This window comes from Octopus sinensis, linkage group LG2 (genome assembly GCF_006345805.1).
Source record: "Octopus sinensis linkage group LG2, ASM634580v1, whole genome shotgun sequence".
In the NCBI taxonomy this organism is placed as follows: Eukaryota; Metazoa; Mollusca; class Cephalopoda; order Octopoda; family Octopodidae; genus Octopus; species Octopus sinensis.
Genome location: NC_042998.1, coordinates 55,133,050 through 55,159,881, shown reverse-complemented (window position 1 = coordinate 55,159,881; position 26,832 = coordinate 55,133,050). Strand labels below are relative to the sequence as shown.

At 33.2% G+C, this 26,832-nt stretch overlaps 1 protein-coding gene across 1 annotated transcript in view; it reads right to left on the bottom strand.

Moving 5' to 3' along the window:
* The window catches only part of LOC115230369, a 57,461-nt gene that overhangs the window by 11,301 nt on the left and 19,328 nt on the right, over positions 1-26,832 (bottom strand). Inside the window, exon 2 of the mRNA XM_029800575.2 lies at positions 20,185-20,349. Coding sequence (XP_029656435.1) covers positions 20,185-20,349 — 165 coding nt within the window. The remainder of the gene's footprint in view (positions 1-20,184; positions 20,350-26,832) is intronic.

The window sequence follows — 26,832 nt, the reverse complement described above, 5'->3', positions numbered from 1 at the left end:
GACCTCGGTCTAATGACTGAAATATGTAAAAGATGAAGATCAAAATTCCAAGTTAACCTATATTCCAAACACCAGCTTAATAACAATTAAGTTATTTGACTAAATTCTTCAATAATTTCAAAATTTGTTGAAGATAAAAGCAATATGTTTCAACAGAAATATAGTAACAAAGGCTTCAAGAAGTGGATTTTTAAAAAATTCCAACAAGTGCATAATCTTTTATGAGCATAATTTCTACATATTTTGCAATAACAAAATGGATAAGTATGAAGAAACATGACAACTTGAACCATCTTTCGGAAGGTATGGATGTGTCAATTCTTAGTGAATCAACATTCCTGGATGAACTGTAGGTTATCAACATAATTTTTTTTAAAAGCAATTTATCCAAAACATATTTATTTCATGAGATTATATTTGTATCAAGTATTAATAAACTCAGGTAAGACCAGGTATGGTAGTTAGTAATATGTAATATAATTTTATGTTGAAAATATTACTACTTAATTCACTCTTCATATTCTGTTGATATTTATTAATATTTTTGAATGGTAGCGTTTGAGAATTTAATATTCACAGTCAAATACAATTTAGTGTAGTAAATTAATTTGCATCTATCTTTTATTTCAGATCAGTTTTTTTTTTGCAGGTTAGCTGATCTGTGTTATATTCTATATATTATATAAATATATTTGCACACAGAATTAAACTTAATTTCAATAACGTAATTTTTATGATTCTCAAACACTTTCACAAGATTCATTTCTACACACGAAAGATAAGCAGAAACAGTACATGGGATGCATACACACATAACAGGTTGGGGTGAGGGTATCTATATACTTAACTTCTAAGACTTTCTTAGCAAAATATGGTGATGGAGAAGATTTCCAGTGATTGGAAATGGATATGAAATATAAATAGAAAGTAACAGAAATTGATAAATAAAAAAGGGGAGTAAAATGTGTGTATATTATAGTATATATACATATGTGTGTGAGTGTGTAAGTGTATGAATACGTATACTTATTTGTGCATATATATGTGTGTGTATATATATACATATATATATACACATATATATATGTATGTATGTATGTTTGTATACACACAAACACACACGTGTGTGTGTATAAAATACTGTAAGATGATATACCAGGTGTTAGGACATCGTCAGGCCTAAACAAGCAAACTAAGTGTTAGGCTATTGTATCAACTCTCAAGTTTTATTCAGGGTTCACACAGTGCCATGGAACATATCTCAAAGATGGTTCACATAGTATATCACAAATATTGTTATGACAAATATTTCCTATCCCCTTACCATTTTCCATAAATGTTGAGGGACAAGTTTGATTCTGTATGTATATGTATATTTACTCACACACACACACACACACATCTGAAAGACCTAACTCACCACAGCTGGCATTGATGACACAAATGGAGATAAATAAAGAATCAGCAGGAAGACTCCAGTCTGATCTGACAATAGCAAAGTTATCAAACAGTAACTGAACATTTATAAGGCTAAAAGGAAAGTAGGAGGACAGGAGGAAAAAAACTAAAATAACAAAACAAAAACAAATTATAGCCTTTCTTAACTTTCAGCAAAAATATTCTCAAGGTTCACACATAATAAACAGCTGCTTATTTGATGGAAACAAAATCAGCTTTAGCATTCACTGGTCTGGAAGCTAAATTCTTTAAGAACATTCTCGTTTTGGGGGTAAACTAAAAGGTCAATTTTCCAATCTGACATAAAAGAATAAATGTAAAGTACATGAAGACACACCGAACTAGTTGAATGTTCAAGACATTTGTTATAAGGGATTTGTAAAGAACATTATGCTTCAAGGATTTTATCCTTAGAGAGACAAAGTATTGATACCAGATTTATGATAAAAAGATGTGGACAATATTTCATGCTAAGTACAGGACTGTTATTAATGGAAATGTAGTTGCCGTGATAGTGCCTAATAGAATTTCAATGTTGCAACTAGAGCTGAAAGGGCAGAATGATTCCATGGTTCCAATGTGAGGTGACTTGAGAGATTTGAAACTTCTAAGAGAGAACATGGATGGTCAGGGAGAATATTTCATTCAGAATAAGCTCCATATCAAATTGTTGCTGCACTAAAACTTTATGAAGACATTTATGTCGACATCAGTGTCTAAGCCAGTGATTCTCAAATGAAAGCTCTGTGGACCACAATAGGTCTAGTAAAAATTGGGAGATTTGGGAGTTAAAAATTTAACTGCTACACATATGGTCATGTTCCCATATTTCACTCTATGTACTAATATCAACAGTATGTGTGTGTATGTATATATATATACATATATATTAATCAAACTATACAGTATTATACAGTATACAGTATTTGTCCTTACCTTCAAAATGTGGAGTTGCATGTCTCATTTCTCTGTTTTTTTCGTTGTTCGAAAAAAAAAGTTTGTTTTCTCTGTTTTTGATTTTATGCTTTTGTTTCCCATTGTGTTCAACATTTTTTGATGTCCTGTACCCATATATGCATGTATATATACATATATATGTAGCTATGTACATATTTGTTTGTATATATGCATATATTTATATATTATTTATATTATTATACAGTATTATAGATCTATTTCAATCAATCTTTCTAACTAGTTTCATACTGGATATTAAATGCTTAGATATTAGATAACGGCATGGTTAAACAACACCACGTTGTCTTCAGAGATAATAGGCATGGAAAAAATATATACTCTACACACATATATATATATAGAACATTAAAATAATATACTATTGTGTAATATCCAACAACTCAGACTTAAGATGAAGACAATCACACAGAAACACTAACAATTAGCAATTCTTATTGAAATATTTAGAAACAACTAGAAAGCAGAATAATGCAACAATAGAAGTTAGAATATATTTTAAGTTTTTATGGCTTTTTTGTAAATAAAGTACACATTATTAAAGTTAATATTTGCTCCTTTAAGTTATTATGAGGAGTAATTTTTATTAAATTTATAGCTTATGCACTCTAATGCACATTTGTCTTTAGAGAATTTTTACAAATATGTTCTTTTATCTGCATAGAAATAATTATTTTTGTATAGTTGTTTCAAATGCTTGATTATATTTTTCATAATTCAGCTTCAATTAATAAACAATGGAAAGATAAAATACAATTTTTTTTTTTTACAACTAATAACATCTATGAGAAAGCCAAAGGTATAATGCTGAGTTCACAAGTAGGTCATGAGCAAAAAAGTTTGAGAACCACAGCCTAGAATTATTGTTGAGCAGAACAGTTTTTCCATCCTTGCAAAAGAATAAAACAAGTGTTGAAGAAAAATAGTTTATAAAACTTACAAGATGTTCTGAGGAATTGAATATTATTATTTCTTTCTCTAATCACAGTTCTTTGTATGAAAATTTTACGAAGAATAATATTTAAGGATTTTAGAATGTAATAGATAGTAAACCAATTAATTTGATTAGAATCCAGAGAAACAAAATCAAATCTCTCTTTTGACTAAAGTCAAACCTTTTACAAAATGAAATGAATGCATGTACAAACCACACCAAAATAATCCAGATAATGATAATGGTTCCCAAGTGTCTCAAAAATAAATGTTTCATAGAATAACTGAGAAGATAGCAAACATACATTTAAAAACAAAAATGTTAGGAGGAAGAAAAAAAATGAAAATAAATGGCTAACAAAATAAAAAAAATTCATTGAGAAGCATCGGTTGTAGAAGAAATAATCTTATCTTGACTCAGATCAATGAAAAGAATATTAACTACATAGTACAGCCATTATATTTGGTATCCCAATCTATATAATCCCTTTCAGCTAGGAATTTGTTCAAAGCAATATTTTGACTTTCTTTTTCTTATCTCTTCCAAAAAATAATATTAAAAAAAAAAATGATGTCTGAAAGTTTTCAACTAGCCATGCTCAACTTCATTGAAGCACCACAATTGTAAATTTGTCCTTAATTCTACATAACATGTTTGCTTTGATTTTCTTTTTGTCTTTGGTAAATTTTCCTATTTTTTTTTTTAGAACATGCATTACTTGTATATGTTTCAATTACCACAAGTCTGGCAGCATTTCAAGGAAGAGATAAATCAGATTTCTTTAATCTATAAGCCTTCTAGCTAGAATCCTACCCATTTCCAATTAATACTAAAAAGAAAAATAATTACATTTACATCACATCTTACTAAAACCAATTTGTTCAGCTTAGCTTTTGGGAGGGAGATGACATATAAATTTGCATCATTTCTAAAGATGGAATTTTATGAGATGATGTGAAGTAATGGTTAAAGTGTTAGATACTTGTTCTAGAGTTCATGGATTCAAAGTCCTGGTAAAAGGATTGTGTTCTTGCTTTGATCAACAAACATATACTTTCTTTTAAATTGTATTTAAAATACTTATCTTACCAAATCTAATTTCTAGAAAAAAAAAGAGAGGTAAAAATTACATTCATTTACTTCATGATTGAGTTATTAGTGTTTAAAAAAAAATCTCAACAAATATTTATTGGTTCTTTAGAAAATCAAATAAAATGCCCAAATTTGCATAATAATTGAAATCAAAATAGTAGGTGTGTGGTAAGAAACTTGCTTCCCAACCACATGGTTCCAAGTTCAGTCTCACTGTGTGGCATCTTGGACAAGTATTTTCTATAGTCTTGGACAGACCAAAAGGCTTGTAAGTGGATTTGGTAGATGGAAACCAAAAGAAGCCTGCTGTGTATGTATGTATATATATAAATATGTATATATGTATGTATATAAATATATATACACATATGTGTATGTGTGTGTCTGTGTTTGTCCCCCACCATCACCAACACTTGACAACTGGTGCTGCTGTGTTTACATCCCTGTAACTTAGCAGTTCAGCATAAGAGATCAATAGAATAGGTACCTGGCTTAAAAAAAAAAAAACTAAGGTGGGGTCAAAGAGGTGCCTCAGCATCGCTGCAGTCAAAATGACAGAAACAAGTAAAAGATAAAATTAATTAAGAATTGGTAGTGATCAAAAAGAACTTAGTATCACTGCGTGAATGATGACGATGATGATGATAATGACATTGATGATGATAAAGATGCAGCCAAATAAATAATTAATGGAGTCGAGAATAAAATGTAGAGAGAGAAATAGGGAGATATGGGAATGAAAAGTGTAATTCCATTCACGTCTAGGTTGTATTATTGGGATATAAATTGGCCCTAGTTCCTGTAATGCATCCTATTTGTGAATGATACTTTGTTTTATCAAGCCCAAAAGAATGAAAGACAAAGTGAACATTGGCTGGATTTGAACTCAGAACATCAAGAACTGTAAAATTGAATACTAACTTTGGTAGAGCGGGTAAGTTGATTACTTACACCCCAGTGCTCAGCTAGTATTTATTTTATCAATGAAAGAATGAAAGGTAAGGTCAACCTTGGTGGAATTTGAACTCAGAATGTAAAAGACAGACAAAATGCTAACAATTCTGCCTGGCCCACCACCTTACACAACACTAAATATTGCAAACTATTTTAAGTAAAGTAACCCTTTAAACCTCTAGCATTCAAATTACTGTCAAATGTTATGCTTATTAATTCACATGGTTTTGAATTAATCATGTATTATCTCATAGCTTCAAGATTTTCATGACGTTACTGTGTGTTTTTAGAATAACATTGTAGAGCAGGTGTGAGAAGCTGGATCTGGCTGGTTTGAACATAAAACAAGTAGAATATTTGGGTCAGATGTGACCAGTTGACATGCTAAATGGTTATCTACAATCTATTACTAGTGTTGGACAGAGCACCATTAGTACCAAATACTTTAATGGTATGCAACTTAATTGAACCACACACCTTTAGAAAATGAAAGGCAATGTCAACAGCATCTTCCCAAATAACATGGTTTTCACATTCTGTCCCACTGTGTGGCACCCTGGGCAAATGCCTTCTACTATAGCCTTAGGCCAACCAAAGCTCTGTGAGTGTATTTAGTTGACAGAAACTGAAAGAAGCCTATTGTATATGTATGTGTTTGTGCGTGTGTATTTATGTGTCTTTCTCTCTGTGTTTATATCCCCTATGTGTTTACATCTCTGTAACCTAGCAAGTCAGCAAAAGAGATCAATAGAATAAGTACAGGGCTTTAAAAAATAAGCCCTCAGTTTGATCTGTTTGACTAAAAACTCCTCAAGATAGTACCCCAGTAAGGCCACAGTCAAATGACTGAAACAAGTAAAAAAACAAAAAATGAAAAAAAATTGTGTTATCTGTTTTCTATTTGTTACTATTAACTACAGAAATAATTAGTATTTCAGTAATGCAAAAAAAAAAAAAAGAAGAAAAATATTCTTTAAAAGTACCATCTACTTTCTGCTTTCATTGTCTTTCAATACTCAATGTACTTTCTGATATTTGAATTTTTAAAAAATATATATACTTAAATATTATTTATTTATTTCAAGTGAATAAAACCTGTCTATTTATAGCAGCTACATAACAAAAAGTCCATGAAGATTTTGATGGTGACAGATTTCAGGAGGCAAATTTCAATGCATATATATATATATATATATATATATATTCAATTGCTATACAATCTATATTTTTCTAGAAATCTAGTCTATGATTTTATTAGAGTTATCTGCTTTGTTTACGGCTTTTAGATTTTAAATATTCTTAAATGTTTTCCATCTAATCGCAGCATGGATAAGTACTTCAGTTAATCATTGATTCAAGTCTCTTTACACATTTACACAATGTGTAATGTGCACAATAAAATGTATGTATTATACATTTATAGATAAACATAAATAGAGAGAAACAGACAGAAACAGAGGCACAGGTGTGGCTGTGTGGCAAGAAGCTTGCTTCACAACCACATGGTTCTGGATTCAGTCCCGGTGTGTGGAACTTTGGGCAAATGTCTTCTACTATAGCCTTGATACAACTGAATCCTTGTGAGTGGATTTGGTATATGGAAACTGAAAAAAGTTTCATGTATGTGTGTGTGTGTATATATATATATATACACACACACACACATATATATATCTACGTGTGTGTGTGTATCTGTTGTCCCCCCACACCACTGCCTAACAACTGGTGTTGGTGAGTTTACATCCCCATAACTTAATGGTTTGGCAAAAGACACTGATAGAATATGTATCAAGCATTAAAAAAAAGTCCTGGGTGTCAAATCATCTGGCTAAAAATTCTTCAAAGGGCTACTCCAGCATGGCTACAGTCTAATGACTGAAACAAGTAAAAGATAAAAAAAAAATATATATATATATATATATATATATGTACACACACACAGATAGTGATATAGTGCATGAATAAATTGATTAAATATTGTATTAATTAGATGAGTAATTAATTTTGTTTCATCCATTCCTGTAATACAACGTTTAGTGTAAAAATAGATAATCATAAGATACTGGCTTCTCTACACGAAGTGTTGTGAGTTTCTATTTCCCTACTAACATTATAGTGTTGTGTTAATAATTGAACACACTTTTACCTGACAATGAAACAGGTAAGATAAGGGAGATAACAACCTGCTACAATAAGTACTGAACAGACTTGAAATTGGAATACAGTAAAAATTAATCAGACTTAAAATCTATGATGTTCTAGCTGTAAAAATCCCCACTCAACCTTTTGTTTTCTTTTCTCAGAAGTTGTGTAGCTCATATGTTCTTCTTCCTTGTGTGTGTGACTTAAGAAATATTTGGCTGCTATTTCTAACATGTCAAGTGAATGAGGAAGCTCCCATCTGCTCAGTGATACAGCTGGTAATCTGTTAATCCCCAAAATTTTTTCCAGTGAAAGAAGCACCAGAAATGGAAAATTTCTGAAAGCACTCAAACACATTTTAAGAGAAGAGAAATGGTTTTTAAGATAGAATGTGATGTTTGAAAAGAGCTAAAGTAACCTGTAGCTGACAAACTGAAGTAAAAGTAGAACTGAAGAATTTGTTTTTGAAAAATGCATGAAGTTTTCAAAGTGAAACTGGTAGGTGGAAACTATGCAGAAGTCTTTCATGTGTGTGTGTGTGTGTGTGTGTTTGTTGTCCCCACTCCGCCTCATAAACCAACTGCTTGACAAATGGTGTTGGTTTGTGTAGATCATGATAGCTTAGCAGTTTGGCAATAGAGACTGATAGAATAATTGCTGGACTTAAAAAAGTTAAGTACTATGGTTGATTTGTTTGACCAAAACCCTTTAGGGCAGCATCTCAGTAAGGGTGCAGTTCAGTGATTGAAATAAATAAACGATAAAAGAAGATACCATGAGAAACTTCTCATCTGATCACTAATGTTAAACAACATTTGGGTTTAGATTTAGATGAGGGACTGTTTGAGAGGGCTTGGTACTGTAAACACTTCCCAGTTGCAGTGTGTAAATCCTAGTTTTTAGAATAAATACACTGTCTCCTTGTGTTTGAAGAGGTGACTAAAATTGTTGGCATCAGAAGGGGCAGCCAGCTGTAATACACAGGTTGCAAAGAGTTTAGTCCAATCCTTACCAACATGGAAAAATGAATAAAAAAAGAAAGAAAAAAAACCCACAATGCGGAGGAAGATTGAAAATGTTTGGAATAAATAGTAATTTTTCACATTTTCCTTAAAGTAGTTATAAGGGTGTTTTTACTTATTGAAAAGTACAGTGAAAAGTAAAATGGAACTGACAGTAAAAGAGGAGTTAGAATAACTTCTGCCAACTTTTTCTTTTTTTCTTTCTCTGATAAGGCTGCAGTGTGAATATATCTAAGCTTGAGCAGCCTTTCCTAACCTGTCTATCTCAAAATATAGACTAATAGAATAGAGTGCTTTTGCTAAAAGGGCTTTTATTTACTAAAATTAGACAACCCCAAATGATATGTCATTTGTAATTATACAACCACAGAATATTTCAAGTAAACAGAAGGCAAAAATCTGAAGCCCGAATCTCTCTCCATACAGCAACTTCATCTAAGTAATTTCCATGACAACATTTTTCTGATAGGTATGCCATTAAAACTGTAATCTAACAACTATTTTTATTTCATTGGACTGCATTCCCTAATGAAACATCCTCTTCAGATATTTAGCATTACAACTCTACGCAATCTATGCTCACATCTACTTTTAATATAATTCAATTTGATAGAGAGGTTTCGTACTAAATGATGCTCCAAAAACAAAGGGAGCACAGAAAATTACAATCAGAAGAGTCATCTAGTTATTACTTATCATAGTTTTACGATATGATCTTGTCCTAAGGTTAAATAAGATATTAAAATAGATGTTCCATTTGCTAAGTTCTATTTCCAAACAGAAAAGCAACATTTGATTTACATTTCTCAATCTACCACCTATCTTAATGGCATACTTATAAAAGGCGAGTTATGATCCATATAAAATGAACAAACTATAGAAACAATAATACAAGCTAATGTGGAAGTTTCAATGTGGTCACCGAAGCTCTGAGAAATAGTAGTCAAATCATCCTCAAATTACACAGAACCACCTTGAAAAGTAGAGGACAAAATGAATAACGAAGTCCTAGGTACATGATACCTGAGTAAAAGTATGGGTTGGTCATTGTTAGAAATCATTGTTTTAATGTCTACTTACCCATGCACCCACACAGAGGTTGGATGGAATTTGTTGAGACATTTTCTGTGGATGCCCTTCCTGTCACCAACTACCACCTGTTTCTAAGGTAACGTTTCCCCATAGTTGGAAATGCTTTTTACACTGAAGATTGGAAATGAAAGACACCACTTGTATGACAGTGGCACTTGTTTACAACAGTCATGCAATGTCAAAACAAGGAGATACCATCACACACACAGTTTCTTTCAGTTTCTGTTTACCAAATTCAAATCCACACACAAGGCCATTGTTGGTCCAGGGCTACATTGGAAGACACTTGTTCAAGGTGCAATTAAAATGTCTTTGATAGAGGATCTGTTGATCAGAGTTGATTTCGGAGCCAAACAATTACAACAACAACTATACCAACCACAAGTTCTGATGTTTGTGAGTACAGATGTAATTGATCAGTTCAAAATGTAGCATCAGATACTCCTCGAAAGGTCTATGCACATATGGAAGCATAGATTAATGATACAAGAAAAAATTTTGACACAACACTGCAACAATCTTAAATAAGTGAAGGGAACAGCAGATAAGCTAATCTTACTACCTTCAAGAAGACAGTATAGTAGTAGTAGTAGTAGTAGTAGTAGTAGTAGTAGTAATAATAATAATAATAATAATAATAATAATATAATAATAATAAGAAGAAGAAGAAGAAGAAGAAGAAGAAGAAGAAGAAGAAGAAGAAGAAGAAAAGAAGAAGAAGAAGAAGAAGAAGAAGAAGACGATAATGATGATTGGTCAATTCTTGAAAAACGTGTTTAAAACTTAACAATTAGACTAAAGAAAAATAAAAATGGTAAATTGTGTGCATTCCATTCTACAACTGAGCCTAAAATTGTCATAGGGCACCATTAACCCTTCAGCATTCAGATTACTCTATCAAACGTAATGCTTATTCATTCACATTGTTTTGAATTAATCTTGCATTATCTTGGAACTTCAAGATTCCAAGGATGTAATTGTTTAGTTTTAAAATGACATTATAGAGATGGTGTGAGAGGCCAGGGCCAGTTGGTTTGAGCATAAAACAGATAGAATATATTTAACGCTATAGGATTAAAGTTTACTAGTTTTTAATCTCTTAGTGTATAACTCCAGCTATTTATTATTAGTGTAGTGTGTAATAATGTTTGGTATGATACAACTGTGATAGGGTAATAATTCTTAATAAATCCTTTTGTAGGCATCTAAATACAGCTCCAGTATATAACAATGTAAGCACATCTCAGAACTATATAACTTGCTACTCACTCCAGGAACTTTACAAAACAAAGCATCATGCAGGTAAATTGTTTCAAATTCTTGGCAAAGATACATTTAGAGAATTTGTAGCTGCTCTTCCAGCTGAGAATACATTTATTACATGCATTCACAGCCCTGCATTTCTCACATCACAAAACTCACTATCTATCCAGCTGCCTTTCTATTAGATTTCTTTTCAGTAATCAAAATTTAGAACTTAGATTTTGGTTGGTCAAAATACCATTCAATCAATATAAGATTCTTAATCATTGTTACTGTACACAGGCAAAATAATAAATTAGTTTACTGATGTAAATGGAGGATTCATTAAAAACTTTTTATTCTGTTCCTTCCCCTTTAACACTGGTTTCTGGTAATATACTAACTTTTAAATTTCTCACATACCAAATCCTAAATTATGAACATGGCTAAGGCAAATGGTAGTAAAAAGATTTTACTGTAGTGCAACATAGGCAAGGAAATTCTACAGAAATATTGAAAGCTGAAGAAATATATATATAAATATATAAACATTGGCCAAAACAAAATTGAACGTAAACAAATTTTCTTGTATCTACATTATAAGTGTTCTTATATTGCAAAAATTTGTTTTGAGTGCCTGAACATATTTTTTTGGTTCATGCACAATAAAATAGGTTTTTATTTTGTACCTGAACAAAAAAAAAGAAAAAATACACATTTGCATAGATTGATGAAATCACTGACAAAAGAAGAGATTATATTGCTAATCTGAAGGATTAGGTAGCAAACATTCATAGAAAGAAGATACAACATGGTTGCAATATTTATGTAAATAAAGTCATTCCTGGGACTTATTCTTTGTAAGCCTAGTACTTAATCTGTCTCTTTTTGTCAAACTACTAAGATATGGATGACTTATTTTGCCTCTTTGTCTTCTCTCCTGGTGCTGTATGAATATTTGATGTGGTTTTAGTGCCAAGTTTTGACTGCTATATCTAGCATGATGGTATCTTTTAGATACCCTTAATTATAATTTTATAATAATTATTACCTATGAGGTTTTTATTCCCAAGCTAGCCACTTGATATGATCGGTATTTTAAATAATGATCTTATCCTTATTTATATAAATTTATATATATACAACCCATGCTAGCATGGAGAACGGACGTTAAACGATGATGATGATGATATATGCATAAAGATATATATACATATGGAGATATATATATATATATACATATATATATACACATATACATATATATACATACACACACACACCATATATATATATACATATATATACACACACACACACCACATATATATATATACATATATATACATACACACACATATATGTATACATATATATACATACACACACACACACATGTATACATATATATACATACACACACACACACATGTATACATATATATACATACACACACACATATGTATACATATATATACATACACACACACACATGTATACATATATATACATACACACACATATATGTATACATATATATACACACACACACACATATATATACATATATATACACACCACATATATATATATATATATATATACACACACACACACACATATATATATATATATACACACACATATATATATATACATACATAGACACATACATATATACATACACACACACACATCATCATCGTTTAACATCCGTTTTCCGCGCTAGCACGGGTTGGACGGGTTCGACCGGGGTCTGGGGAGCCAGGGGCTGCCCCAGGCTCCAGTCTGGTCTGGCAGTGTTTCTACAGCTGGATGCCCTTCCTAACGCCAACCACTCCGCGAGTGTAGTGGGTGCATTTTACGTGCCACCTGCACAGGTGCCAGAGGGGTCTGGCATCGGCCACGGTCGGTTGGTGCTTTTTATGTGCCACCTGCACAGAAGCCAGTCGGGGCGGTGCTGGCATCGGCCACGTTCGGATGGTGCTTTTTATGTGGAGAGGTGCAGGAATATAGGGGAGCACCAGTGGGGAGGGGTGCTCGGAGAAACGATGACAGGTTCTAGACAAGTAGAACGTAGGATATCACGAGAGGGGTAATGTATGGTGAAATAGCGTATTGAAGAGGGGGGTTCGAAGAGTAGACACCTATAATGGTGGTGGGAGAAACGACATCCGGTATAGATGGAGCAAAAATATAGAAATATCCGGTATTGGTGGTGGGGTCGGGTAGGGCGGGCGCGCCGCGAATACGCGAGGGTTGGACGGGCCAAATTATCGCAGCACATAATAATAAAGGGATATTTAGGGGGGACGGTGGAGAAATAGAGAAATTATCGGCACATAATGAGTAATAAACCGATTAACAACTAGAGGTCAGACAATTTTGCATGAAAATATTACTGGTAGAGATACGGGATGAATTAAAGTTCAAAGATTTCTTATCTTGGGATCACTTCGTTTACGGACAGACTCGGCAAAAGGAATTCGAAATCAAGAATGAGGCAGGTTACTAGCTTAAGAATGCATAGCCATGGAGAGGAGTAGGAAGAGGAGTCCAAACAATGTGAAAGAGGGGGAGAGAAGGAAAGAGAGAAAGTGGCCACCCTGCGAAGAATCGGCGGCCATTTCGATCAACCCTGTAAGGGAGATCTTAAATATCTATAACGGTAACTAATGAATTATACAGAATATGCAAAATGAGGCGACGCTGAAATAGACGTATATATATATATATATACACACACACACACACACACATATATATAATGGTCTTCTTTCAGTTTCTGTCAACCAAATCCTGTCACAAGCTTTGGTCTGCCTGAGGCTATAATACAAGACACTTGCCCAAGGTGCCACACTGTGAGACGAACCTGGAATGATGTAGCTGGGAAGCAGGCTTCTTACCACACTGCCATGCCTCCACCTATTCATTGAGATATTTGAAATGACTCACCCATAAATATGCACCATTACAACAAACATATAAAACAGCTTGAATCAGGCAAGAAATTATCAATCAGGAAAGAAAATGAAATATGAGAACAAAAATAATAGGAAACGAAGGCATGAAAAATAAAATTGTGGTTACAGAAACAGAACAATAACAAGAAGGAACGGGATTGGGAGAAGGCAGAAGAAGTAATAATTGCTGAATGGAGAAGAAGAATATTGAAAATGAATTACAATAGCTAACTCAATATAAAGTCTTAGAATAAGGTTTACTCAGTTACAGTTTCTGAGTGCGATGATATATTTTAGTATAATTTAATGGAACAGAAATATAAAAGCTTCAACATTATATATTGCCAATTGACACTGATTTGGTTTCTTGGCTTCAGGGAGAATCTCTGTGTGTATAGATATGTCTTCCTGTATCATTTCCAGGGTAGAAATTTTAAATATGTCATGGAAATCAATAGCATATATGATAACACTTCTATTACAATGTCTCGTTATTAAATAGACAAGAAATTTGTGTTGAGATTCATGAACATGCTCGTGCATGCATGTGTATGTTTATATATGAGTTTGTGTGTGTGTTGCTGAAAACTTGATGTTTAGGTGACTTTAATTTGTTACACCCATAAAAGTTTCCAGTTATTCATAATTTCTTTTTTTCATTTTTCATTTTTCATTAAATCATTATCATCACTTAGGCCCAGGTGTGGCTGTGTGGTAAGAAGTTCACTTCGCAGTATGGATTCTTGAGCAAGTTTTATTTTACTACACCCTGTGTTGACTAAAAGCCTTGTGAGTAAATTTGGTAGATGGAAACTGAAAGAAACCCACTGTGTGTAAGCTTGTTTCCTAACTACATGGTTCTAGGTTCAGTCCCAATGGATGGCACTTTGGGCAAGGGTCTTTTAATATAGCCTTGTGCTAACCGAAGCCTTGTGAGTGGATCTGATAAACAGAAACTGAAAGAAGCTTGTTGTGTGTGTGTGTGTGTGTGTGTGTCTATATATATATATACACACACACACATACACATATATATATATATATATATTACAACCAATGTAGGTGTGCTTACATCCCTGTAACTTAACAGTTCAGCCAAACAGACCGATAGGATAAGTACTAGGCATAAAAATTATTATTATTATTATTGTGATTTAAGGTGGCAAGCTGGCAGAAATATTAGCACACCAGGCAAAATGCTTAGTAGCATTTCATCCATTTTTACGTTCTGAGTTCAAATTCTGCTATGGCCAACTTTGCCTTTCATCCTTTCAGGGTTGAATGTGAGTTACCCCTTCTCCCAAAATTGCTGACCTTGTGCCAAAATTTGAAACCATTATCATTATCAAAATTGTAAAATACAAGACAAAATATCCAGTAGCATTAGATTGTATAGTGGAATTACATTCTTATTTTCAATACTACCAATGTCAGTCAACTCTGCCCTTGATCTTTCTGGAGACAATAAAGTACTAGCTAAGTACTGAGAGTGACTTAATCAACTATCGCTCTTTTCAAAAATGTGCAGCTTTGTATCAATATTAGAAATCATAAATTATTATTGTTATTATTATTATTTTAAATTTTGCTCTTAATAATTATTAATTTCTTTTTAAGACATGACTGGAGTTGATTTTAAACATTTGTGATCCTAAAACATTGTTGGAGCAATTAATTTTATTTTATTTATTTATTTTTTTATTGATAGGATAACTATTCTAATCACTAATCAATTTCCCAAATATCTCAAAAATGCTAAGTTCAACTTGTTAGTCAGGAAATCAAACATATGCAGGAGTTATTTACCTTGCTTAGAAGTATAACGTAATAAATTAACACAATATAATAAACAAACTTTGAAGATTAATAAGGAATTTGTAACCAATTAATAACTAATAAAATAGAAAAAATAACAACATTACTAAAACCTCTAAACTTTATAGTTCACATTAAATTCAGTAAATAACATGGTGTAAAACATGAAAACATCTTCACGGTAAAAAAAGAACAGTGTATTTCACTAAAATGACCAGTAGATGAATGAATGAGGAATTTGATTGAATTCAGAAGGTAAAATGTTATTCTGGTAGATTAATGTTATTCTAGTAGATTCTTGTCTGTATTTTTGAGATAAAAATCAATAAAGGTTGTGTCCAGAATCACAAACAATCTGAACAAACTCTTTCATGTTAGATGTCCAATTTTGAAGAATTTAGTCGCCAAATCATAATATGAATGAATGTATATAAATATATATGAAACACTTTGAAGTCCAGACAGATTGACATATCTGTGTAGTTGATAGACATGAAATTTTTATACATTAAAGAGATTTGGAAAACAAGATTAAATAACAATCACATGAAATAAAGTTTCATGAAGAGAGTATTATCCTTAAATACTTAAGGGCAAAAGTTGAATATTTTTCTCTGGACTGTTTGCCAAAACAGTCTTGAAATGATAAAAGCTTTTATCTAGATATCTAAATATTAAACTCAAACTTGAGATCTAAAAGAAAATTTGGGAACAAAATGTTTTCCAAAGAAAAAGACAACAGTCTAGCAGTGTAGGTACACAGAAAAAAACAGCAAGAATTGATATAAAATAACTATCTTTGTTGATAGGTGGTACCAAGAGAGAAAATTTATAGGTGATTAAGGAATGAACAGAATAAGAATAGGATATGGCAATAAAAATGAATCACAATTATACATGGTGTCAAGTGAAAAACATGTATACATCATGTAAGAATGAACTTAAATTGGATTATTTTTTAATATAATAAACATTGAATATATATAACATAAATGTCAAAGTGTTCCTTTTCACTAGCACCATTGCCATAAACTTTCAATGTACTTACTGTTACCCTACTCTTTTCTTGAAATGCCAAACACCAGAAGTAAACAATCTCCCCTCCTTCTCCAATATCCATGGAATTCCTTCCAATCTAGATGCTGCTCATCATCTCAGACCAAACATTGTATTCCTTCCTCTCTGAGATATCAATCTCTTAATCCCTATTTTTAATTCATCACAGTTGCCTAGGTTACACCCTCTCTTCTAACTTCACCTTGAAAGGCAGGCATCTGCACTTACATAGATACCACTCTGCCTGTTAGTCACCTCTGTCATTTGGATATCATAAATAATGACTTTCACTTACCTTGAATCAAAGTTTCCCACCTCTAAACACATCTGTAACTTCTATTCTTCCTAACTTCTTGACCCACCAGCATCTCTTAGATTACATCTCATCCAGCATTGAAAACATATATCTTACTCTACCATTTTGTAGAATCATCATTCCCAGTCTCTTAAACATTCACAACTTCTCATAGCTCTCTCATTCATTCTTCACTGATGTCATGAACAGAAACCAAATTTATTGCAACCTTTCACTTTCTCCATCACCTTGTCTCATCAACTTACATTTTAGGGCAAAATTCACATACCACCAAACAGCCTTAATTTTTTTCTTAATTCCAAACTATATCTCTGCTCTCATCAAGTCAACTACTACTGCCTCATTGCAAATACTCAAGCCTTAAAGTTTCTCAAACTATGGTACTTCAAGTCAGTCAAATAGTTGGAGTTTTGCTAGTTTGATACCAACCTATCCTTAGCAGCATATATGCTTCTTTCCAAACTCCAGAACAACTAGGAGAGTAACTAAAATCATCCTTTGAAGTTTGTCTGCCTATGACTTGCACACAACAAAAATTCAATGTTCCAAGTGTTCCAAGGAGATTCACTTACAATTTTGGTGAAGTTGTTCAAGCAAAAAAACAAACCAAAGCCTATAACATCTGGCAAAACTCATCCACACCCTACAATGGGGTGATGTTTACCCAACAATGCAACATTTGCAAGGCCATTATCCAACCCATGAATGCTTCAAGCATCTTGTAGCTCTCAAGCTATCCCACACATCAAACTGCAGCTGATCCCTTTGGTTCCTTGACAAAATGATGTCCACCAACTTTTTAGGACACTCTTCTCCTCAGTTCACTACACTGATGAGCAGTATCGCTGCAGAGAAACCCTCCACATTTGTCACTTAGTTTACAGCCAACTCTTCCTGATTGACAGATTTATTTGTTAAGGAAAGGGAAAGAAATGAATTTCAAAAGTAAGTATATTGAAAAAGCTAGCATTGAAAATACAAAAGAATACAAATTACCATTTCTAAGAATGAAGGAATGACAATTAGCATTTCATCAGTTTTGGTCTAAACAAGATTTTTAAAAAATTTTAACAAAGTGGTCCATAGACGTCAGCAGACGTAGAAACAAGGGAAGATAAGTGAGTGAATAAAATATTGGACTATCCATTTGCTCACAGGTTATGAAGATGTAAATTGAAAGGGTTTTGATAGGTTTCTTTATTCAATTGGCCTCAATTCACATAATTCTGAAGAGTAGGCTTAGAAAACAAAACAAATATCTCATTTGTATGATTAATACAAAACAAATGAGGTACAAAATGAACCCTTTTAATTTTGTGCTTTATGAAATAAAAAAATAAAATTATAATGCAGCAGCAAAGTCTAAAATTGTCAGTCAGTATGATAATGGCTTTGAATTCTCTGGGACATTTTCCCTTTTTAATTTTCCAGAAAGAGTTATGATATAATTACCAGGTGTCATTGCTGGCAATTCCAGGAAAGCTCTCTCTACAAGATATCCAGCATTCCAAAGGAGAGTTTCTGCTTTCACTCCCAGTCACACCCTTCGCTCAATTTGAATTTGGCTTTTGTTATGGTTTCCAGCACCAAGAACACTTCATATAAACAATGGCATTCCTAATATTATTTAGGCAGAGGTGTATAAATGTCTAATAGTATATTAGACATTATATATATGCAGATGTCACATTTTGTTAACTCTTTGGAGAAGGAGTCTCATTTGGAGTTTCGGTGCCAAGAAGACAGAGCCCTTATCACAAACCTTAAAGAGGATATGTACTTATTTAGAAAAAAAAATTATAAAAAAATAAAGCAATTACTTTACATATATACAACTATAAATATATATTCTTGTAGGAAATTGAATGAACTAATACAATCTTCTTTGTCATTTGACTTTTTGGCTAATAGATTTGGCCCTGTCATCTCCTAATGGTTAATGTAGTGAGCTGGTAGAATCATTAGCACACTGGGCGAAATGTTTAGAAGTATTTTGTCTGTTTTTACATTCTGAGGTTAAATTCCACCGAGGTCAACTTTACCTTTCATACTCTCAAGGTCGATTAAAGAAGTACCAGCTGAATACTGATGTCAATTTAATCGATTAAGCCTTCTCCAAACTTGCTAGCCTTATGCCAAAATTTGAAATCACTATACTGTTAAATTCACTTCTTTTCAATTTGTAGATCTTCCAACACCTAAACACCTCAGTCAAAACTTGCACTGCTTCCACGACAGCTTGCTTACCAAGCACATGGTTCCGAGTTCAGTCCCACTATGTGACACCTTGGGCAAGTGTCTTCCACTATAGCCTCAGGCTGACCAAAGCCTTGAGAGTGGATTTAGTCGGCGGAATTTGTTTTTGAAAATGCATCTGCATTTCAAAATTATCACATTCTCATTCGGCAGATAGTTGTGATGAATACTCTACCTTTGGTATTCAAGTAATGTTTTTTCCACCTCATTTTGCACTTCTGTGCTCACCTGTGCGTGTCATCATTTTTAGCGTCCGTTTTCCATGCTAGCATATATATATATATATATTATATATATATATACACGTACACACACACACGTGCATGTACTATTTATAAAAAAGGGTATTTTGAAATTTTAACCATTTTATTTACTATATTTCTGAGGCTGAGAAATACAGTTTTTGTTTTAATTAATTTTGAAAAGAACGAAGAATTTGGTAATAACTATATCACTATTAAGCTGATGTTTGAAAGAAATTAACAAGAAATTTTCAAGGAAGGTTTTCTATCATATCAGTTTAAAACAGGAAGTTTGTATCAGGGGACTGGAGGCAGTCTCAGACAAGTTGGTATTAAATTGATTTAAAAGATCATATAATCCTTTCTACTAAAGGCACAAGGCCTGAAATTTGTGGGGGTGGGGACCAGTCTATTATATCAACCCCAATGTTTCACTGGTATTTAATTTAAGGACTCTGAAAAGATGACTGGCAAAGTCAACCTCACTGAAATTGGAACTCAGAATGTAGTGGCAGGCAAAACACCGCTAAGCATTTTGCCCGGTGTGCTAATGATTCTGTTACCTCGCCACCTTAGCACCACATTTACATAATGAAAAGTTTTTATTGGCTGTTAAGAACTTACCTCCCCACATTCCATAGACTTTGATGCAATATTTGGCATTGTAGACATTACAAGGTTCCGGCTTTATTGGGTTTATGTCAGTCTTTTCAAATTTTGCATTGCAGTTGTCATCCAATGTTGAATTACACACATAGCAGTTCAATGCCTGAACAGAATTAATGTAAACTGAAAAGAGAGAAAGAGAAAAGAAAAAACAGAAAAGGTAAGAGAAGGTTTATCTTGGTTTATCTTTTATACTCCTTCAAGTCACTAATCTGCAGTCATGATGGAGCACTGCCTTGAAAGGTTTTTTGTTGAACAAACTGACACCAATATTAAAAAAAATTTATTTTAAGTCTGGTACTGTATTCAATTGGTCCTTTTTGCCAAACCAGTAAATACAAGAACATAAACAAACCAACACCGGTTGTCAAGTGGTATGGGAGATTAAATACAAGCAGAAACACACACATACACACAAGCATGCACACCATTTTTCCATACAGTTTCAATCAGCCAAATTCCCTCACAAGGCTTTGGTAGGCCTGGATTGGAGCTGTACTACAAGACAGGTGCCATGCAATGGGACTGAACCTGAAACCATATGGTCCCAAAGATAGCTTCTTAAAACGTACAGCCATATTTACAGCTATAAATTAGAGAGCAAAAAACAAACGGAAAAGAAATTATTTCAAATAACATGGACCACTTAGATATTTGTCTTGCAAAAACCTATCTTTAGGCATAGGTATTACTTATATACACATATGTGTGTGTGTATGTGTGTGTGTATAGTTGACAAGTTACAATCAATCATTCTATACTGAAATCAATTAAATATAACAACAATAAGAAAAAAAAACACAAAGACATAATCAAAATTAAAAAGACTATCAGATGAAGATGAATGAGATATTGAGTAAAATAAATGTTTTGTGAATCAGTTTAACAGACATTTGGTTAAAAGTCAGTTAATTCTACAAACCATAAGCAAAACACTGAACTATAACTTATCCATTGACTTATAAAACTAAAGTTGGGTTAGATAGATTCTTTCATTTTGTAAATTTCTTTCATGCCTTGAAAAATATGGGTTGTTTTTTTAATTGTTAATTAGTGTTTTCATTTACCAGAATGTATATTACAATAATACTAACAACAATGATGACGATGATAATGACAACAATAATAATAATAGCGAACAATATTTACATTCAACAGATATTTGTCCTCATCTTGTTTGTTAACACAACGTTTTGGCTGATATACCCTCCAGCCTTCTTCAGGTGTCTTGGGGAAATTTCGAACCACTACACCATATGCCCACAGCTTCTTTCAGTGACTGAGACTACCAGTTTTATTTAACCAACCATCTTATTTCTTTATTGCCCACCAGGGGCTAAACATAGAGGGGACAAACAAGGACTGACAAAGGGATTAAGTCAATTACATCGACCCCCAAAAGGATGAAAGGCAACGTCGACCTCGGCAGAATTTGAACTCAGAACGTAACGGCAGACAAAATACTGCTAAGCATTTTGCTCAGCATGCTAAGGTTTCTGCCAGCTCGCCACCTTTACCCGACCATCTTGTTCATGGTCTACCTCTAGCTTTCAGTCAGTTGGCTTTTTCAAATTGAATGTTTAGGAATATATAAATATTTTTAAGTATCCTCAAAGATTTTTGGAAATCTAAAATTAGAATGGCCTTGTTTGTTTTCATAAATTTTTTTTCTTTTCTTTTTTAAATGGGCTTGATAAGTAATTTTACTGACCGTTTTAGAAGAGTGCTATGTATATCACAAAATGAATATTTACTGAACTATGAAAAGCAATACACACAGATGCTCAATCATCAGAATATCTCAGACTGAACGAAAGCAGAAGATAAGAAAAGTAAAAAAGAAGTGTTAAGATTCTTCATGGATAAAGGCAACAACTATCAAGCTGCCAAGACTAGTAAAGATGATTTGAAGAGAAAAATGTTGCTTTGATGGATTGGCTGTCAGATTTGAGATTTTGAATTCTACAGACAGAAAATGTAGGAGATAAAATGGAAAGAATTGTGGAAAAAGTGTGAATCAGAAACAAAGAATGATTACTGGAACACTGATGACAGAATGGAATTACTGAAAAGAAGATGACCTATACAATTACTAAAAGGATTCTTTTTTTAAGAAAAAAATTGAAACTGCAAAGTAGAGTTATTAGTTGATTAATAAGTTGTCAATTTTCATATAAGTTGTACAGACTAAAACAAAATGTTTCTAGAAACACACCAATGTATATATATTTTTTTGCAATAATAGATGGCTGGTGCCATGTAAAAAGCATTCAGTCCACTCAGTGGGGTGGTTGGTGTTAGGAAGGGCAACCATGCCAAAACAGATACAGAAGCCTTGTGTAGTCTTCTACCTGGCTGGCTCCTGTCAGACTGTCCAACCCATGTCAGCATGGAAGGCAGACATTAAACAATGATGATGTGAAATATTACAAACCTAAGTAAAAACAGATACAATAAGAAAATTGTACACTCTTCCATTTTTTAAAAATTCATTTTTATAGACCTGACAAAATTATACCATCTACTTTTTTATGAGAAGTATCATTTATGCCTATCATACCTGAGCATTAAACTGATAAAGGGCGAAAGGTAAAGGTGACCTTGGCAGAATTTGATCTCAGAATGTAAAGCTGAAAGAAATAGTGCTAAGCATTTTGTCTGACACACTAACGATTCTGTTAGCTCACTGTCTCCATGATCTAAAATTTGAAACTGCAGAGCAAGAACAAATTGTTTCCCAGGTTAATGGATGATAGTCATCATCATTATCAACATCATTTAACATCCGTTTTCCATGCTGGCAGAGGTTAGACAGTTAAACTGGGACTGGTAAGCCGGAGAGCTGTATCGGGCTCTGGTCTGATTTGCCTTGGTTTCTATGACTGGATGTCCTTCCTAACACCAACCACTCCAAGAGTGTAGTGGGTGTCTTTTATGTGTCACCAGCATGGTGACATGTGTCACTGGCATTGACCATAACTATGATTTCATTTGGCTTGATGAGTCTTCTCAAGCACAGCAAATTGGCAAAGGTTTTGATGACGATATTAAAACTGGTCAACACTTAGCTAGAAAATAAAGGAATTGAACCAGCTTCTTCACTTAAAAGAGCAAGGTGAATGTGCTGAGGATAATAGTAATTTTACAAAATATGTTGCAAAAAATCAGGTTATTGGAAGATGCACTCAAAAATCCTTTTTGTGAGTTGCTAAACAAGACAACACATCATCATCATCGTCGTTTAACGTCCACTTTCCATGAACACATATTTGTGTTAAAATCCATTTTCACTTCGTGAACGAAAATCATGAAATGCTGCTTGGTAGCATACAAATTGAATTTATTGACTCGAAAACAAGTTCATTATTGAAAATGGGATTTAATGAGCTTTTTCTCGCAGTTCCAAATGTTGCTGACATGATTAATTTCTGGTGATCACAGGTTCTATAAACATTTTTTCTGAACCAAGAAAATTTGCCCAAAGTTATATCTGTCATTTAAGAACAATGTACTGACGTGAACAAACATTTTCCATTCATGAAACTGAGAAAAACAACAGGAAATCGCAACTGACTGATACAAGTTAGAAGAATTCTTTGCTGCTCTCAATAACTTATCTTCAAGCATTAAAAGTTTGGTGAAATGAAAATAGTCACAAAAGCATCATTAAAGTGACTAGTATTTACTACAGTGTAATATTAACCCTTTTGTTACCGTATTTATTTTGAGATGCTCTGTGTTTCTTTAAATTACTTTAAATATAACAAAGAATTTAGTAAAATAACTTAGTTACCATTCAGCTAGTGTTAGGAACATAAATTGGGACTTAGGTTTAGTGGAAGATTTTAATTCAAAACTTATGAAAATAAGACATTTGTACTCAGAGCCAGAGCCGGATTGGTAATGAAAGGGTTAAACATTATATCGGGTGAAATAAAATACAGACTCACTGTACTTATTTTATTGAATGGCTAAGTTAACTTCTGGTATAAAAGGATGCAACTTAACTCAGTATTTTATTACAATATATACAAAAACAGACATGCGTACATACAAAATGATAGGTTTTCACAGTTTCTGTCTACCAAATTCCACCTACAAAATATTCCTTAACTAAAGGCTACAATAGAAGATACTTGTCCAAGATGCCATACCATGAGATCAAATTTGGAACCACTTAGTAAAGTAAACTTCTTAAGCACATAGCTGTCTGCACCTACCTATATTATTTTGAAATGACACATATTTATTTGGCTGATATTGTATTCTCAATGATGAAATCAAACATTTTAAGCAGTTATCTCTAATGTATATCATCATTTAACATCCGATGTCCATGCTGGTATGGGTTAGACAGTTTGACCAGAGCTGGTAAGCTAGGGAGCTGCACCAGACTCCAGTCTGATTTGGCAAGGTTTCTACAGCTGGATGCCCTTCTTAATACCAACAACTTTACAGAGTGAGCTGAGTGTTTTATGTAGCACTGTATGGGCTCTTTCACGTGGCACCACACACACACAGGTGCAGCTATAGTTGTGTGGTTCAGAAGCTTACTTTCCAGATGTGCAGTTGTGGGTTCACTCCCAATATATGGCACCTTGAACAAGTGTCTTTGATTAAAGTTCCAGGCTGACCAAAACCATATGAGTGGATTTGATAGATGGAAACTGAAAGAAACTGTCACACACACAAACACATACATATATAAATCTTTAACTCTTTAAACTGTTTCAGCTTCAAAGCTGCAGTCATCCTGTGGTACCATCACTGGTTGTGCTACACCAATATTTGAAACCTCCTCTGATATGTGACATTTGGTGAATGAGGGAATTTGATGCTGCTGCTCTCATCTGTGTTTCCCGCTATGAGGTAGGCTCATCTGGAACCCTTGACAGGAGGAAATCCAGTTTTGTTTTGGAGACACATCCACACCATGCAGGTTTCTCAAGCATTATTCTTCTTTTTTCTTTTATTTGTTTCAGTCATTTGACTGTGGCCATGCTGGAGCACCGCTTTTAGTTGAGCAAATCGACTCCAAGACTTATTCTTCATAAGCCTAGTACTTATTCTATCAGTCTTTCTTGCTGAACCACAAAGTGACGAGGACGTAAACACATCAGCATCGGTTGTCAAGCAATGTTGGGGGGACAAACATAGATACATACAAACATATACATACACACATATATAATATATATATATATATATATATATATATGACGGGCTTCTTTCAGTTTCCGTCTACCAAATCCACTCACAAAGCTTTGGTCAGCTATAGCAGAAGACACTTGCCCAAGGTACCACGCAGTGGGACTGAACCCGGAACCATGTGGTTGGTAAGCAAGCTACTTACCACACAGTCACTCCTGCACCTATTATATGTATATGTGTGTAACCTTGTTTTGACATTACATATGGTTGTAAATGGACATCATCATTATCATCATAAAAGTGAGGCTGTTTGCTTCCAGCCTTCCACAAAAGCATGTTTGGCTATTTCACCTTGCTGGAAACAGGTGAGGATTGGAGACAAGAAAGGCATCCAACTGACTTATGCAAATATGGAAAAGCGTGGTCATTAAATGATGAGGATGTTAAATCAAGCCTAAAACAAAATCTTTGAAATTTGCCCGAAAGAGAAAAATCTTTTTCAAATCACACAATCTGCTATCTGACAAAACAAAAAAAAACATTTGATAAAGTACCCCTCATTACACAACGAATGAATACAGCAATGTACAAATCTGGATGATTGTAGAAATAACCACCAGCCACAATAACAACTGAAAACACAAGTAAATATTTTTTTTTATACATGAGAGGGATTCTGAAAAGAAAAATAATTAGAGCTAAAGCAAATATTCATGATGTGGGAAGACAAATAGAAAAGTATTACATAAGGAATACGAAATAAATTGGTTTAGAAGCTCCTGAGCATGCTTTTTTTTTTTTTTTTTTTTTTTTTTTTTTTTTTTTCAGAAATTTTTTTTTGCCCTATTTTACTTTAACCTTTTCTAGAGCATTACATCTGAAAATAATTTTCAAGAAGAGGGAGCAGGGTAGAGAAATGCCCATGGGTCACAAAATTCTCATAAAAGTTTCCTGAAAATGAGAACACTATTCATTATCATGACACTTTTCAAAAACTCTTTTTTTGTAACATTACCTAAACCTTGGCATCAGTAATTATAACAGTTTTTTTTTTTTCTCTCTCTCTCTCTCTCTGTTTTTGTGTATATATATATATATATATATATATATATATATATATACACACACATATCTCTCTCTATTATATTTATGGGCAGTGTCCAAGTTCACGTCATAAATAAATCTAATGAGCAATAACAAGCAGAACACTATTACATTATCAGTCAGTAAGGCCTTACTTAGTTGTTAAGAAAATAAGGAAGCATACCTTAAAAGTGAGAACTTGTAAGAATAAAAGTTACATATGATGTATGTGCATTTATGTGTGTTGTGTATGCAGACAAGATTCTGGTTAATTGAATTCAAATCTTGTTAAAAGATATTGTATTGCACACAGACACACACACATGTACATACACAAAGTTGGTATTAGTAAACAAATTGAAAAGCAAAAAC